The sequence below is a fragment of the Octodon degus genome, unplaced genomic scaffold, assembly GCF_000260255.1.
Source record: "Octodon degus isolate 3935 unplaced genomic scaffold, OctDeg1.0 scaffold00003, whole genome shotgun sequence".
In the NCBI taxonomy this organism is placed as follows: Eukaryota; Metazoa; Chordata; class Mammalia; order Rodentia; family Octodontidae; genus Octodon; species Octodon degus.
This window is the reverse complement of record NW_004524579.1, coordinates 31,091,909-31,110,530: the sequence shown is the minus strand read 5'-3', so window position 1 is coordinate 31,110,530 and position 18,622 is coordinate 31,091,909. Positions and strand designations below refer to the sequence as shown.

The window sequence follows — 18,622 nt, the reverse complement described above, 5'->3', positions numbered from 1 at the left end:
ATAAATAAAATATAAAAGACAGAATAATAGGAAATAAGAAAGAAGAAAGTTATTTATTAGCATGGACAATATTTCTAAAAGTATGCGTTGAATGACAGGGGCAAAACCTCCGGTGCATATAAAAAAGTTATATGCACCAGATGGTTAAGGCAATGATCCTGAGAATCTTTAGCAGGTTTTTGAAACTGCAGTTAAATTGGTAGGATTCTCACCCTGACTAACTATATATGCTGATATCTGTGAACTAAGCAACTGCACTGAAGATAGCAATGTGTAACACTAGGGTCATGCGTGGAATGCCTGTCACTCTGGTCTTCTAAATACGTACTGCTTGTCATGTCATACCAATTACTGCCATACTGTCTCTCAAGTAAATGTTTGTATAAAAAAAGGATAATAAATGAAAACAAGAGACAAGAAAAAAATGTTATAGCACTGTCCTGCTGCAATGCTGTATATGGTTAGATTTCTAAATCACTGTGTAAAAATATGTAACTGTTCCTATTTTTTAAAATATTTGGGGCCAGGGAGATGGCTCAGTAGAATAAGTGCTTGCCTGGCAAACTCAAGGGCCTGAGTTCAATCCCTTGTTCCAAAAAAAAATATTTTTTTCTTCACATTCTTAGGGATATGAAGTTTAACATATCAATACTTGATGGAAAATACCTGTTCTACATTATGTCTAAGATGTTTGATATTCAGACAAATAGTGAGGTTAAGCTCAACTGCTTATTTTATAGAATAATAATATCACTAAGCTTCTCTTCTGGAGGGTGAACAATTTAAGTATGCAGAACAAACATTAAAGAAAAAGAAGGGCTGCAAGGAAAGCCAACATTTTGATCTTAGCCATTCAAGGTCAGTGAGGACTCAGGACATAGGAGAATCTGTACTCTAGCATCCTGTAACTCAGTTGTGTCCCAAATTTTCTGATCAAGGAGATTGTGAGGTCACAGAGGAAAGTGATCAATGATGTAGAGTATGCTTAAAGAGAGTCACATGGAGAGAAAACATTCTCTCAGGCGTTCACAGACAGTAAATTGGTCAAGCAATGGCCAATTTACATCTACATAGCTGACACTGACAGAGGATCTACAAACTGCAGTACAGGGTTTCAGGGTAAATCCTGAGGGAATTTGACTGACCTTCTCAGATACAAAAATTACATTTCTTGTTATATAGGTCTTGCTTTATCTTGGTCTTAACCATCCAGTGGAAAAGTATAAAAATTAGATATAAAAAGTAAAGCCATATTAATATGCTGAGCTGTAAAAGGCTCAAGTCAACAACTTCTGACATTGCCAGTCCTACAGATAACCCAGTACTACTATGGACTACTGGACTATATTGGATTATTTTGCTAAATTCACACACCTACAATATTTAAATGGCAATGGAATACCCATTTCTGACAAAACTAGACAAAAATAGGGGATATAAATGAAGGACCATTTTGTATCTGTATATACAAAATAATTAGGATAGATATACAGGTACTTTCTCTTGATTCAATGAAAGGAAAGATTTGGTGTTTGGACAGGATATCATGTCTGCATCTTGTGCTATGATTAACCACTATGAAGATAACAACATGCAGAGTATTAATTGTTGAAACTGTCCTACTAATCAGCTTTGAAACTGTCTCATTGCTATTTGTTTCTCTATAAAATTATTAAAAAACAAAATAAAAGTATGTGTTGATTTAGTATAATTAACATCTTACCTTATAGATCCCTATAACATATATTGAACAAAATCACTGGCTTCTCATGACCTTCATATACCTGTATGTTGTTTTCTCTGTGTGTGAGTCACATTTTATCTTTTATTTTTCTCCCTTATTTTTTGTCTCTTTTCCACCACAACTGGCCAAATAATGAGGTACTATGTTCTATCACAGTTTGCAAAATCTGAGATTGTTAGCTGGACTAGGAGCCTGCACATTTGAATCATACATGTAAAATGTAACAGCATATATCAATCATTCTGACTACACTTATACACACAGTCAGCAGTAATTCCAGAAGCAAAGTAAGAGAATCTATTCAATTCCTCATGTCCTCTTCTTGTCTGCCCTTTGCATGGTTCTTCCAGTTCTACACAGACTCCCTCCTAAATCTCAGGTGGACTGATAAGGACTGGGAAGACAAGCTATGTGACTTGCTGACAAGCTCAAGTCTGTGAAGGCTTTTAATCTAGAAAGAAATAACTACAGTAAATCCTCACTAAAAGGTTTAGATTTCCCTGAGTGTATGGAAGAGGGATAAAGAAGCAGTCAAAATGGCGAAATGTTCAACCTTACAACTAGGTAAGTTGTGGAGGCTTTTCAAAAATGGGAGTAGGAAATTTAGATACTTTTGATTTCTAAATCAAATGTAGGCCCACAATCTCAGACAGTTTTCCGCCTGTTACATGACATAGTAATACATGCTGTGGCCAGTGGTGATGGTCAGTATGAAGAAAAATAAGATAAAAGAAGGGCGACTGGGGAAGACAAAAAGGTGTTAATAAGATAGGCCCATGCAGGTATGTAAGATGAAGTTGGATATGTGGGTTTAAATCTTTTTTCTTTTTGCATGAAGACACAGATTACAGAGTTATTAGTAAACATTGTCTGTATAAAGGACTCTAGTAGAGACACTTTTCCAGAGTAATAACAAAAGGAATTAGAAGTCCTACATTCTGAGAAGCAACACTTGAGAAAGTGTTTATTTGCAAATGACAGCAAAGTTGCAGCTTGGGAAATGGGAGGGAGAGAGGCTTGTTCATTTTTCTAACAGTCAAGAAAGGAGAGAATTTCAAGAGAATAATTGGCCTTAAATAACAAATGACACAATTAAGAAATATAGCCCTGTCCTTGAAGCTGCACTGTATTTAAAGAAAAAAAACTCTGAAATACCTAACTCCTTTTTCTAAGTTAGTCCCTAACTTGAATAGTGTTGAGACTGCATTTATTTTGGATTAATGTTTCATGATTTTGGTTGTACACTAAAATCACATAGGAAGTTTTTTTAAAAAAGAAATATTCTCAGCTCCTATTTAAATGAGTTATATTAAAACTCAGTAGAGAACCACCAGGTCACCAATTTAATTCAAAAGAAAGCTAATAAAATTAAACCAAAACACAGTGCAACAGGTTCTCAGGTTTACATCTTGGTCAGCTACTTTTTAGAACAAATCTTTTTATTTATTTATTTGATTTATTTGATGCATGGTTTCAGTACGCAGCTCAGACTCAGTGATCCTCCTGTCTCAGCCTCCCCAGCACTGGGCTTACAGATGTGTGCCACTAAACCTGGCTTTGGTGCCATGAAGATGCGCCCAGAGCAGAGGTGGCATAGCACCCCTGGAGCGGGCTGGCAAGGCATGTGGTACCAGGTATTGAACCTGGTTCTTGCCCTTGCCAGGCAGGAACTTAGACCACTGAGCTATCTGCCTAGCCCTCTGCTACTTCTTAATTATCTGATTTGGAATGAAGTATTTACTCCACAAAGCACTACTCTTTGTGAAAGTGAAATAACGAAGGGCAGGGAGATAGCTCAGTGATCCAAGTGCCTGACTGGCAAGCACAAGGACCTGGTTGATCCCTGGTACCATATGTAGTGTCAGCCCCAGAACTGGATGTGGTAGCGTGTGCCTGCAATCCCAGCGCTGGGGAGGCTGAGTCAGGAAGATCACCAAGAGTCCCAGATGTATAGCAAGACCCTGTGCCAAATAAATAAATAAATAAATAAATAAATACATACATATATACATAAAGATAAAAAAGAAAGATGAATATGTGATCGTGTACTATACAGTATTAAAATGCCTATTAGGATGTTAAGCATATAATAAATACTTAATATATTTTGAACAAACTCATTCTAAAAACATGAAACCCAATTCTTAAGTTGCTAGTTTATGATCACAGAACTGAGAAACTAGGATTACCTAAATTTTTCCTTTAGGTTATTTTTATTTTTTAAAAAAATCTTCTTGAAGTACTTGATGGACTGGGTTCTGCGCAAAGCACATTAGTGAAGCCGCTTTCTAGAATGGCTTTCTAATTGGAATAATGGCAGATTTGCTTCCGTGATCATCGGGCATCAGGGATTTTTTCTTGGCACTTTCCTAATATAAAAATTCTATGAGGGACACACTATTTTCATCCTCAGTTTGAAGGTGAGAAAGCAAATTCAGGAAAATTAAATGGCTGCCCCTACTCCCAGGAGCTCGCGTTATTAACTCTCATTCTCTATGATGACCCACTTGAAGGAACTAGGAAAACAAACATGGATGACGCACCTTGGAAGCACACCTGTGTAGACACAGCAGCCAAAAGGAGCCAGAGTTCACGTTTTCCTTGGACTGCCATTCAAAGCTGCGTGTGACCAATCTGGGTCCTCTGCCTATTGGCCTGGTATTTTAAATATTTTATCACCCTATTCTTTGGAAGCAATTTGGACGAAAGAACCAAAACAGGAACAGGACAGAAATTCTCTGAAGGGTTCTTAGTGTTTACTCCCTGTTGGGTTGAATCCAGTAGCTCACCTTGATGACCATAACTTTGTTAAATAAGTGAGATAGAATTTAAGAGCCAAAAGCAATGTCTTATGTACTTTCCTCATTAAAGAATATAGTTTTATTAGTGAGACCTACTGAACAGAGAACTCCAAAGCATGTGGACAAGTCTGATACAAGCAGCGAAATTTTGGCACATAGAAATAAACTGCTTAGATTAATGTGCATTTCCTGGGATGGGCCAGGCTTCCAGTTTTTCCCTGAAAAGCAAAATTAAGCTTTCTTTCAGAGTTGAGAATACATTCTACACTTATATTGATTATTTGAAAGTATTTACTTAAATAAAAGTGAACTTGAATGCAGAATGTGACTTGCTTTATCCTTCACCACCATACTTATGTACATATTTTGATGAGAACTTGTTTTCACTTAGGACATTTTATTCTGTTTTTTTCTTAAACTTATTATCTATTGATTTATCATGTGCTTGTAAATAACTTTTTATGACGACATGAGAGAAAAATATATCAAAAGCTAGAAAGGTACTGAAACGGAACCAATGAAAATATGTCATAAATCAGAGAGGGAAAATAACAGAAAATTAAAATGGTCCAGGTTCAGTATTAAAGGCCTGGCACAGTGACAACAGAACATCCAAGATTTGAAGGAGATTTTATATCTTCTTTTCCCATAGTTGTCAGCTCAAATGAAAATTCTCTGTGCTGTTGCACTAAGAATAATTTCTTAGAGAAAACAAATCTTCAATGTACATTTCAATTACATTTGGAATTTTCACATTATCTATTAATTTGGCAAAATTCAGAATATAACTCATGTTGTGAGTGTGCCATTGGAAAATGCTATCTCTTTGCTCATCTCTGTATGACTGAGTTGCTCTGATAATTTACAGAACTGCAATCTCCCTCTCAAATGCAAGAAAAGAAGCAGGAGTGATTCTTAGATGTTCCTAACCCAATGGTTCAAGTTAATTAGACTATAATGTGCACATTTTGAGTTATACAATATTTTTCATAATAATTATATGCTATGGAGACATCTATTAAAAACCTAAAGTGATCATTTAAATGCAAAATCTCTGATAGAACTCCATTATATTTTTCATACTAAATTAACATTACAGGCTTCTAATGGAGGCTTTAATTAGGCATTGATGTTATCAGCAATATTTGGCAAAATAAAATCTGTCACTGTGAAATATTCATTATGTTCAATTTCTGTCAGTCAATATTAAGTATTTCCTGAACCTTGTGATTTAACCAAGAAGCCAGACGCTAAGCAAGAAATTAAAAACCTCCAGACAAGTTTCCTTCTTATGGGATATATAAAACATATGTGCCTATTAGGCAGCTTTTGTATTTTATAAGTATCAAATAACCAGCTTCATTTTACCGACATACTTAGAGGCATTCCATAGGAAATTGATCTTACTTCTCCGTGGACTAAAAATCATAAGGTCTATCCTATTAAAAATACATTATCTTTCACAAAGCAACTCAATTGAAAGGGGTATGTGTGTGTTTGTATGTATCACTAAAGAACTCCATGGTCTCTGGAGGTCAGAGAGGGATCAGAGAGGCCAACATAGGAAATGACACAGCAAAAGGGAGCTGAGCATGTGAACATTTCCAGGGAGAGGCAGGGCAGAGCTAGGAGAGAAAGCTGGGTGCTTACCAGTAATTTTACCATTAGCTTCCAAGGGAGGCTGCCAGCTTACAATGACGGCACGAGGCTTCCCTTCCCGAGTAATGACAGTCAAGTCCTTGGGCGCCGAGGTCGGGGCTGTGAGGTGAGACAGAGACAGGGCCTTATGACTGGTTATGAAAGAAAACAGACGCTGGTGGAACTTTGAATCGTGATGTTGGTGCACAGAATCTAACACAAAGTACAGCATTGTGATTCTGCCATTTGCAATTTATTTCAAGGACCTGAATTCCATAAGCAAACAAGTTATAAAATGTAATGATTTTCCATGAAAGTTAAGTGATATCCAGAGGAGTGCTTATAGAGAGGGATTGAGGTAGGAATGATAACTTTGATGACAAAAATCTTCAAGACACAGAAGTCTGCTGCACCTGTCTTTCAGAAATGAAAATACCACTTATATTTCCTTATAAGCAAGACAAGAGTTAGTGCCCAGGTTGAAACACATAGCCTGGACACCATATCAACATCTTCTAAATATTAAGATAAAATTGAGAAGTGAAATATAGGAATTAGGGAATGGATGAGTGGCTTCAATTTGGCATGGAATAAGATGAAATGAAACTGGCTTTAAACAACTTGGGATGACACTTCTCCTACATGTTGTGCTTGATGAAGGCTTAAGGACATTTAAAGGTAGAAGCAAATTGGCTGACTCCATGCAGTATCTTTCAGACCTCCGCTAGATGGTTTTCTTATTCTCTATGCTTGGAAAGAGAGTTTTGCTTTTTAGTAGCTAACAATGGTCCATTTCAATTAGCTACAGCCTTTGTTACTCCCCGTTTAACATAGGCAGAGTGAAAAAATATCTAGGCTGTGTGTTTGGGTTGTTAAAAACTTGTCACCAAATAGGAATTCTGTGTATTCTAAGATACACAGAACTTGGTTTCTAACTCTGTATCAGCATTACTCTAAGTAATCACTTTGACTATTTTAGTTCAGTAATATAAAACCTTTACATTATCTATAGTTCATTTTTAACATCTCTTCCTGAGTTCCAAATACAAGCCAAGTAGCAAGAAACCAGTTATTCCCATCTGTTGTTTCATTTGCTTTCCATTTCCCTCAACTTCAGAGTCACAGGGATTCCAGGTTTTCTCAAGTTACACCTATTCTGACATCTTGATATTCAAACTTTTAAATAGAGAATGGAGGCAAAAGATATCATGAAGGAGAAAAAGGAATACATGACCAGAAAGAGGAAAAAGAGTACCAAAAGAAAGAAAAGAAGAAAGACCTTTTTTTTTTTTAGAACTGGGGATTGAACTCAGGCCCTTGCCTTTGCCAGAGAAGCACTTATTCCACTGAGACATCTCTCTTGCCCCTGGGAAGACATATTAAATGTACTCAATAATAGTTAAGGAAAATATGATATCAAAAATCAGACCAGAAACATTATTGAGAGAAAAGGAGCTTTGTTATAGCAAATTAATAAAGGCAATATTTTCTTTAAGAGGAATTATTCCCATACAAAGAGGTCATTCAAGACAGTACTAGACTATAAATAGGAAGCTAAGATACAGATTAGATTATGATAAAAGATATAAAATGGAATTTTCAAGTTATTGATGAAATTGAAAGTTATGTATTTTAACCTAAGTCAAACAGCTTTTCTATTATTTCAATAAAATTCAAATTGATATTTACTTAGAAAACAGATAAGCGATGATGACTGATTGCTTCATATAATCTCTTTTAGTATATAAAAATAATTTTTCAACATCTAATATTAAAATAATACATTCAAGAGTTGATTGTTCAAAAACATCAGTCTATACCTAACCTACTTCAAGTAGTATGTAAGACCTGTTTGTAGACTATATGCGAATGTTGTTAAATAGAAATTTTGGTATTCAAATTAATAGTTACATTATTTAGGATTATCACATTAACTGCATTCACTAATATTTACAAAAGAATGTGGCCTTAATAACTTCAGTGCTTCCTGATACCTCATGGAGTACACCTCTGTCTGGCCCATTGCAGGACATGGTGACCTATGGCTAAAGGTAGAGCGAAACAGGGAGGGTGTAGCCTGTCAGAGTCCATGAAGTTCCCAGTAGTCTGGAGGTGTGAGTTTAGGGCTCTGCTGTACAGCATGGTGAGCACAGGTCCAAATAATGCTTTAGTTGTTTTAAATTGTAGCAAGAATAAAGCATTTCACAATCTTAACTACAAATAATTGACCATTTAGGTTACACTTACTAAAAACATCACACCATATCCCAAATATACACCACTGTTGTTTCTCAATTAAAGATGAATCAGTAAATGTAAGTTAAATATCTTTATTGAATACATACTATCTCTGAATTAAGTATAAATAATTAAATATCAGATGACCTGTTTATGGTTTATTTACTTAGAATTTATGCTTTTATAGTCTCGTTTTTACTTGCTGACCCACAAATATGCTGTTCTACTCACAGCTTTTCACAAGCATCTCTTGAACATAATTCTTTCCTTCTTGCTTCCTTCACTCTTTTCACTTAGCTTCCTCCTCACTTCTTTTCTTCTTTTCCTCTTTCCCTCCCACCTCACTCCCATCCTTCTTTTCATCTTCCTTTCTGTCCTTCCACCTTCTTCCCTCCCCTCCTCATTGCATAATACTGGGAATGAACTGCTATCTACCCATCCATCCACCCATCCACCCATCCATCCATCCACTGAACTACCCACCCACACACACACCCGTCCATCCATCCGTCAGTCCTTCCATCAGTCTGTCCATCCACCCCCTCACCCACCCACCCTCTCACCTACTCATACATCTATTTTTGCTAAAGTTCCTAGGCTAACCTGAAACTTGCTATCCTCCTGTCTTGGTATTCCAAGTAACTGAGATTACAGGGACATATGTGCTGTCACTGTTCCTGGAGAACACATCATCATCCTGACATTTAATTGGCTATTTCTGACATGCTCTTCTCTCCTTCTGGAAGTGCTTGCAGTGGGACCTGATGCTCCACTGAGGGCACAGCTAAGCACCCTTTCATTTATACTTCCAAACAGAATTTATAACTGTTTGTTTCCTTTGATTTCAACTTATCCAAAGTTTGTTTTGGGACTTCCCATCTTTATTTAGGACTTTTTCAAAATATTCTTCTATTCCTTTACCTGTCTCACTGCCTGACAATTACAAATGAAGGTTATTATCCAGTCATACCCATGATCAACTTCGTGACTCACTACTCGAGCACCGCTCTCTGATATTTCTGGCTCTCAAATATTTTGACATTTGAAATTTTTGCAACATGCATGAATGGATGGTAATAATCAAGATTTATAAAATTTCAGCAGTAGGAATCATAAGCATTTGTGCCTTGGACCGCCCAGCATCCCATCTGCTTCCTTTCTTCTACAGAAGCACTCTGCTGTTTTGATCGGAGAACAAACTCTTATATGTGTCAAGAGCTTGGTAGCAACATCTGTCAAGAAATTTATGGTCTTCACTGCACTCTTTGTTAAGCTTGTGTGATCCCTTCCCAAGCCATCAGTATTCCATCTGGCTTCTGGAGACTTGAATACGCACGTAAGCAAGGGAAACGTATAGGATCAAACCACTGAGATACCACCACCCTGCAATGGCAGTCAGCTAGTTTGCTACTTGTCTCTAAAGTTTGGCTTCTGTCCCTTTCTCACATCTGATTATTTCAGATATCCTTCCTGTTATTTTTATTTTACTTAATCAGAATAAAATAAAATAGTCACCACTGGGACAGAATGAAATATTTTACATCAAGAATTTGCCAGCCAGTTTTAGGTTCACCAATAGTCATTTCAGTACCTAACAATGTAGAACAAACAGTCTTGATGTGCTTGTAGAGTTAGAGGCAAACCCAGAGTTATTTTGTTTGCTTTGCTCTCTTCTCAGAGTTGTAAATCTGCAGACACTTGCGAATTACTTCTTGCCTCTCCTCATCACCAGGGGAGTTCAGCCACATGCTATTTACACCTACCAGATCATTATCTGACTTGACAATTGCCCTTTCTACTAAACACATTTCTTAAAGTGAATTATCTTTTTTTTGTCAGCAATGTGCCTCACTGTTGGTGTCCATACAGGTGAGGAAGTTAATTAGAACTCAATAGGGTGCATTTATCAAGACAGATGTTGATGTGCATTTTATGCTTGTGAAAGAAAAAAATGAATGAATTTGGTTGTTTTCAGGTAGAATTAATACCTTTTCACTAAGGGAAGATTATATTTTTTCACTAGTTTTCATTTTATTCCATTGTTCTTTTCAAGTAAAAAAGAAGTTCCTTTAACGTTTTCCATAGTGTGTACTGCATCTCATTTTTTTTCTCTAAGAGGCCATGAACTTTGGCATAAAAGGCAGAATTGTAAGAGGAATAGTTGGTGTATGTATAACATAAAGTAGAAAAGGAGGATATTAAAATTAAATTAGATGTTAAAATTAAATTAGAATAGCTAGAATAACTTCTTATCAAAGAAGACCCCATAAAAATGTAAATATACTTATAGTGGAAATCTAAAAGCAGTACTCTGAGATAAAAATTAGAACAGGAATTGCAATACGTGTGTGTGTGTGTGTGTGTGTGTGTGTGTGTGTGTACACAAGATGGTAGAGATCAGAACCAGGGCTGTACATGCAAGGTGCACACTCTGCTATAAGCTCTGTCTTCATCTCACCAACAGATCAATTTCCAGTTGAAAAAGAAATTCACTTTACTCAAAGAAGGGCCTTAGTGGCATATTATTTAATTTGAATTTTTCCCATGAAGATGGTATAATATAAAAATAATCCTCTCCGTTAAAGAGCATACAATTTTTAGGTGTTAGATTTGTGTGAAGTGTACTTGCCAAATACACTGCAGCCCTGTTAATAGTTTAAACTTTCCTTCTGTGAGTCATGATAAGTGGGATTGGCAACATTGACGGGGGATTGTATTACTTTTGCTTCAAGCTATTTCAAATTGCATAAAAGTTGCCTTTCTTGCTGCTCCACTTCCAAAGAGTGCCCTGGAAACTTCTTCCTGTATTCAGCTGTGGTTGTTTTGGATTAGTATGCATGAAGCTACAGCTATGATGCAATGTTTTCTTTTACACTTAATTTCTTTCAGGTGTGCAAATACTCACCATGACTATGGTGAAGCACAGTTTTGGGCAGAGTTCAACAGATGCATTTCTGTTCTTTACTCACACATACCAAACAAAACATTTATCTAGAGATTGCCTAAATTAATATCTTTAGGAAACCACATATTAATCTTGCAGGCATGTGATTGAATCTACTGGAGACTCATTTTCTCTTTTTCTAGAGTACTAAGAAATCAATTAACTATAACACTTCTGTGAACTTATGATAAGATATTTTATATATGATAAAGGTATAATTGAGAAACCACAGTGTTAGTGTATTTCAATTTTCTGACCTTCATGAAATGTCCAAAGTAGACACTTTGAGATAAGCCTTTCTTTACCTGCTTCATATGTGGTGGCATGTGCAGTCATGCTCCATGTGCTGGATCTTCTGTTCTTTGTTACCATGACTGAGAACTCATACATCGTGTTTGGTTTCAGGCCCGTTGCTGTGTAGCTGAGGGAAGTTGTGTCTTCTGACTATACAAGTAGGAATTCAGTAAAGAAATACAAAAGATGAACTCTATCAACTTGGTGAAGCAAGACATGTGAAAAGAATATCAAACAAGCCAGCGAAAACCAACTGTATTTCAAAATAGCAGAAAAACTAGGACAAGCATTGACACAGTCTTTTCTGTCAACCAGCTTATGTGGGCTGATTACACCTCTAAAATATGATTGATAAAAATCAGATTTTACATAGATGAAAAGTGTGGCTGCTGATAACTTCTCTAAGTGAGGCAACAAGCACAATATAGGACAAATAATTCTTCCTCTGTCAACCCCACCTTTGGAAGGTGTCTGTCCTGACTTGGACTTAAATTGATTTATAATAAAAATCTAGATTAAAGTTATATATTTGACATAGATCATTATTATTTTCCACTGATAACAAACATAATTTATTAGAGCTTATTGTTTACCATATTTTAAGAAAAGATTTTAAGGTACAATCTTTTAGTGCTTCTAGTATCTATTTAGCTTTTAAGGAAATGAAGTAGAAGTGATTTTGTGTTACAGACTTTTCTTTCTTTTGGCCTACTTCACATTAAATCAACATGTAAGTGTGGTAACTGGGGTAACTTATGAAAAAAGAAGAAGAAAATGGACAAATAATAAAAAGTACATTGGGTGCAAAGTGGTGCACCATTTAAGTCTTCGGAATCAACTGTTTGTCTTTTAAACAAAAAGTTATTTTAGTAGAACATAAATTAAATAAATTATATCTTTATTACTTTTTTAAAATTCAAGGTGGTAGTGAACAAAAAATCAGCTTAGTCCCCTAAATTAAAGCATGTTTTATAAATGAGCAGGCAAATTCAAAACTATTTTTTTACCTCTTAGAAGTATGTACTTGTGCTTGATATTGAGATCTTGGTCTCTTTCCAAACTTACTTACTTTTACATCTATATTTATTACATATTTTATATATCTATGCCTAGAGAGTCAGGAATGTTTACCCCTCTTAGAGAGATATCTTATCTATCTCTCCCTTACTATGGTTGTTTGGTAAATCTTTTTTATCCTCCTGTGAATCTCTTAGGAAATAGCTATGAAAATCTTACATTTGGTTGCATCACCAGACAAATATTTAACTGCACTAATCACATTTCGATGAAGTGCTTACAGGTTCTATTAAAATTATGATCTCAGAAATATTTATCAGAAGTTCTACCTAAGTACAGTTATAAAATGCATCCTAAAATAAGTGTAAAATATTTTGTATGAGCAGAAGATGGAATGCCATCAAATAAAGTCTATATGAGGCAGCTAGTATGTGCCAGGCTCTGTGTCACTTTCAGTATTGCCTTGCTAATGAACATCCTAACACGTCTGAATTCCACAAAAGAAAACAGGAGAGGGAACCAGGGCATTGAAAAATGGTTTTCATATGAGGGCAGAAACTTTAAAACCAGTCTCTTTGTGCACCACTGGGATTTAGGATACCACTATGCAATCCAATCTTTATGGTCTAGAATAACAGATTGGCATTTACAAATACCATGAAACTACTCTCTTGCTGTGGAAACATGGAGCAGATCACTGGTTATCTTAAATCATTAAGCATGGAAATACTTTGGAAAATCATGGTCAGTTAGTTCTGGGAACAGCACACCCAAGTAGTGTCTTTGTGAGCCCTAGCTCCCCATCTATACAATGGAGATGATCACAGAATGGCTCTCATATCATTCAAGGGTCACACAGAGTAAAAGACAGTGCTCAGCCCAGTGTAGGACTTACCAGTAGCTATGACAGTTCTTGCAAGTATCACATCATATATAATTTTAGTCATGTGGTAAACTCCCTTTTGCTTTGTATCTTGAGGAATGAAATTGGGTCCTAGGGAACTATTTTCTGTAATATTCATGGAATACCTAATAAGTACTAGTTAACTGTCAATGAATCTATTTGGAATAGAAATGTATATAAAATTGCATGTGATTAAACACTCTGATAGAAAAGCAATGATAATTTTTTCATTTTGTCAGGGAAACCAAGAGTGTTTTGCACAATCAAAACATAAATGTCAGGATTAAGGCCTAATTTTGGCATAAATATTGTATAAGGTTACTTTTGTAGGGCAGGCCCTGCAGGATCCTATCAGGCCAGCTTAGTCTAGCTTTAGTTCAGTAGGTTAGTACCACCCCTTCCTCCTGTTCCCCAAGGCACATGCACATGTATATACAGTCTTTGCTATGAAGAATGCTACTTACTCTCTTTATAGTCATTATAAATATCTATAGCATATAGATTAAAACATGACACTAAGTTAACTGATATAATAAGATACAATGAAGTCAATTCTTGAGTCCAGACCATTTGATTCCAGGTATTTTTAAAATTTTATGCATGCCTTACCTATCTTATGAAGTTAACATGGAAAAAAGAGATTAAGTCCTACATAAAACAGTGGCTTGAAAAGTAGAACTAAAGAATCTATTGTCTTATTTATAAAATTCATCTTTCTGGTAGACCACATATATTCTTCATTTGTTCTTCATGTCTGACTCTTTCCTCTAAACCTCATCTCAAGTATGGTGTACAATGGTGTGTGTGTGTGTGTGTGTGTGTGTGTGTGTATGTGAAAAAGGATGATGTTGTGCCAGTCAGATAGCTTAGCAGACTAATGCACCTGCTTCAGCAGAGTACAGAAGCCAGGGTTCAATGCCCAGCATGCTGTGCCTGCCCCCCACCCCTGGGTGCACTGAGACAGCCATTGAGAATGGGCATGGTGGCGTGCACCTGTAATCCCAGCACTTGGGAGGCTGAAAACAGAATCAGCACAAGTCCAATCTACGTAATGAGACCCTGTACACCCTATAAACCCTGTCCTAAATTCATAAAAAAGGGTGATGTATCAGAAATTGAAAGCCTTATGTCAGGGGAGATGATAGGAAAAGAAACAATAAGTCTCTTTGGGCTACATATCTCCTCACAGACATGGGAAACAATAATTATGTGCCTGCTGCACTAACTTACTCAACTGAAATAATTTGCCTCAAGAAATTTTGGAGCTGAAACTATTTTGCAGAAAACAATCATTGTCCTTTGGAACATTTCATATTCTGGCAAATAAGTCACGGCTGTTTTGTGAAATGAGTCTATCTGCAAAGTACTAGCAATTATGAATATAAAAATTTTAAAATGGGAAAAAATAGTCCTTTAAAAGTAAGCTTACAATTGAGTAATCTCTATATATACAGAGGTATTTTTAACACTCTCATATGTTTTCTTGGTTGTCTTTTCTGATAATCTCATTTTTATTTATGGATGTGCTGAGTCTTAAAATCTTATACTATAAAGAGATAGATGGGGTACTCACAGTGTATTTTATACCAATAATAATATTTGGACTGGCCCCGAGAGATTTCCAAAGTCTAGCAAAGCAGCAGTACCGAAGAAAACTGTTTCTTAAATGATTTCAACTAAAAATCGACTTATGATGAAATGTGCTTTTTCCGCCATTCAAAGGTTGAAAGACCACAGGAACAGATTTGGCATGACTACAGAAAGAGGCAAACTTGCAGAATTATTGGTGGGATTTTGCTACTGACTCTAGGGTTGAGGTCAGAATTTCCCAAAGGATACTTTCATCTTCCCCCGTATCACTACCAGACTGAGGCTGGATTAAGGGAGACAGTTGGTCAGTGGAAGGGATGCTACCCAAAGGACATAAATTTTTGCTGAGAGCTACTATAGCATAAAGATAAAAGCAAAAAAAAAAAAAAAAAAAAGCAAAAAACCAGACATGGAAAATCTGGAGGCTCCGGATCGAGCTGTTTGATTCTTTGGTTATCCTGTGACATATATGATCTTACCATTAAAATTTTCTCCCTCCACAAATGTTCAATTTATCAGATTCATAAATCATATATATTTTCCAGATATTAACTCGCTTGGACAATTTAGTTATTCTTTCAAACATATCTATGGAACTAAATCAATATGTCATTCCAAACATATGCAATATGTTAAGTAAGAAAACTAAAATGTGTTTATTGATTTCAAAAAACTAGCTTATTTATTTATTTGTATTTTTAGGGAAGGGTCTTCATGGTGTTCACGGTCTCGCTACTAGATTGGACTTGTAGTGATCTGCCTGTTTACAGCCTCCCCAGCGCTGGGATTACAGGAGTGTGCCACCACTCCCAGTCTCAATTGCCATCTCAGCAGCCCCGGTCCCTGCACCTGCTTGCAGGTGCTTTAATCCGCTGAGCTATTCGACCAGCCCCCAAACTGCCTGTTGATGCAGAACCAGAATAGGAACATATACTTAGCGTTCATTGTATAATCACTGTCTGTAGCCCACATAACCAGTGTGTTGGGTTTAGGAAGCAGCACCAGAGCCCCCACTGCCTCTGACTTCATTACCGAGTCGCCAAGGCTGACTGGCAGAAACTTGAAGTAGGGAATGATGGAGCCTCAGATACTTCCCTGAGGAGCTCTCTCAGGGGCTTTGAGATGACTCCAGGCCAAGAAAAAGAACCTGTGCGCTTATAATTCATATTAGTTCTAGATAATTTTCTTTCCTTCAGGATTTTTTTTAAAGAGAAAATGTAAAAGTCAGTGGAGTCGTGGTGAACCTAGCGCATGGGTGTTAATTGCTTTTCTTTTAAGACAAAAGATGTTAATGTCTGTGGTTTTTTTTTCCTACCCTAAAAACTCCAAATTCAGGTTTAATCGCAGTGTTGGTACTTTGCAAGAAATGAGCAAGTTTTGTGTTGCACTCTGGGCACTTGCCCCTAGACGGTGCACCTCGAGTGGCATAGAGTGCTTTCTGGAGATGGTATAAAGATATCTTCCTGGTATCTACTCTTAGGTGGTCTCTTTGATATTAATGAGAATACCTTTGGTGTCAGTTTATTTTCCAAATGAAAAGAAAATATCGAAATCTATTCAGAAAATATTCTTGGAGACCTGCTGTGTTCAAAAACTGAAAATGACATTTTCCTCATATAAAATAAAATGACTGATGCAGACCTAGTGTGTAATGGGATTCAAACAGCATTCTGTAGCTCTTAATGTTTTCTACCTGATCCTAAGTTTATTTCTCAAGGCCTAATTACACCACACTAATTTTAGATACTGAGTTACTCAAGTGCTTTATTTCCCCATACAAAGTCTCTTCAGCAAACTGACTCATGAAAGCCTAGAAGTACTTAAAATGACGTATCAGAAAAATGACAGTTCATTTTATATTTCATATAACCAAGTGCAACTTCACCTTATACTTGGCATTGGCAGAGAAGCTGGTCCTCCAGCGGACGGTGTACAGCCGTACCTCGGATGCTTTTTGGTTCTTAGGGACAGAGTTGTCTGCCCAGCTGACCCTCACAGCCTCGTGGGTGAGCGCCACGGCTTGCACACCTACTGGTGGGAGCATGGGGGTGGAGAGATCTGGGACGGAGGTGGGGAAATCATCAAGCAAAGGGTAATAGTCAACTGGGTCAGTGGGATCTGGGGTACAAACCCATAAAATGAAACACATGTAAGTACATAAACAAAAGCATTAAAATAAATATCAGTGGTAACACATCACGATGAGTTAAATGCATGGCAATAATGATGAAAGGGAATATGAGAAGAACAGAAAAAAATGCAATTAATTACACGAGAAAACACAAGGGCACCAGTCTTCTTATATCACAAAAGAACAATATTTCTACCCTCATTTTCTTATTTTTTCATCAGTTTGTTTATCACCTTTGCTTATAAATGATAAATGTCCACATTTGTTGAAATATTGTACCTTGCTACTTAAAAGACACAGTAGAACATTTAGCAATTTGATTACTCTATAGATGAATTAAAGTAGCAAATTAAAATGATGCTTCTGGGTTATTTCCTCCTGCAAAGGAAATAAATATTTGTTGAATAGCCGGTATTTTTTTCTTGTCGTATAATTTGATGATCAAGCTTCTCTAATGCTTTAATTATTGTTTATTTCATGTTTAAATAATGTTGTTTAGGCAACAAACAAATAACAAAGTACTTTACCATGCTAAAGCCTGTGTATAGTTGTAAACTCATAAAATTAGAATGAGCAAGTCCAGGTGCTCACAAAGATCATTGCATTTGGTTGTTAAGGGTCAGCGTCTAAGAGGAGTGCTGGGTGGCACTACTTCCTAAGAGGTGTATTAGTTCATATTCCGCACATGCTCAGGGTACCCACCTCTAATCTCAGTTTTCACAGGAATTGCTATATTCCATCATCTTTATTCTAAAAATTTTAGTTCAGTGGACCCCTTGTCTTATTGGCCTAGAATACAAAATTAATTGCCTTCACATTGATGGGATTTGCACTGAGGTATGGACATGCTTTGATCTGAAACATGACAGAGGTCTAAAAGATGATGTCTGTGTTCTCATAAAGTTTTCCAATAACTGGAACTTATTTTCACATAGAGAGACACTGAGATTTTGTGGCAATGGTATAGTCCAAAATGCACATTTTAATTTTACTTAACATATTCATGTTTCAAAAATTAATCTTTGTATTATGTAATATGAATTTTCACTAACAAAGACTATGAGATGTAACAGCACAGTTCCGAGAGACCAGTTAAATGGAATGTTTCAGTGGTATACAATCAGTTTCCTTTTCTTTTTAAAAAACCTATTTCAAAGCTGAGCACCTTCTGGCTGCTTCTGATGATTATGACACTTCGTTCACTGTATTACAAATGTCTATCCCTGTATCCATCACTCTGTGTTCCAATTAATTATTTAGTGTGTTACTGGTCTATGGTCTTCGGAGCAAAATATAAAACAAAAAAAAATGGAAAGAGAGA

General features: G+C 36.4%; 1 protein-coding gene across 1 annotated transcript in view; it reads right to left on the bottom strand.

Moving 5' to 3' along the window:
• Dcc (DCC netrin 1 receptor) overlaps positions 1–18,622 on the bottom strand; it is a 1,292,183-nt gene that overhangs the window by 113,666 nt on the left and 1,159,895 nt on the right. Inside the window, exons 17-19 of the mRNA XM_004623665.2 lie at positions 17,056–17,288; positions 11,671–11,809; positions 6,196–6,303 (exon numbers count right to left, since the gene is read on the bottom strand). Coding sequence (XP_004623722.1) covers positions 6,196–6,303; positions 11,671–11,809; positions 17,056–17,288 — 480 coding nt within the window. The remainder of the gene's footprint in view (positions 1–6,195; positions 6,304–11,670; positions 11,810–17,055; positions 17,289–18,622) is intronic.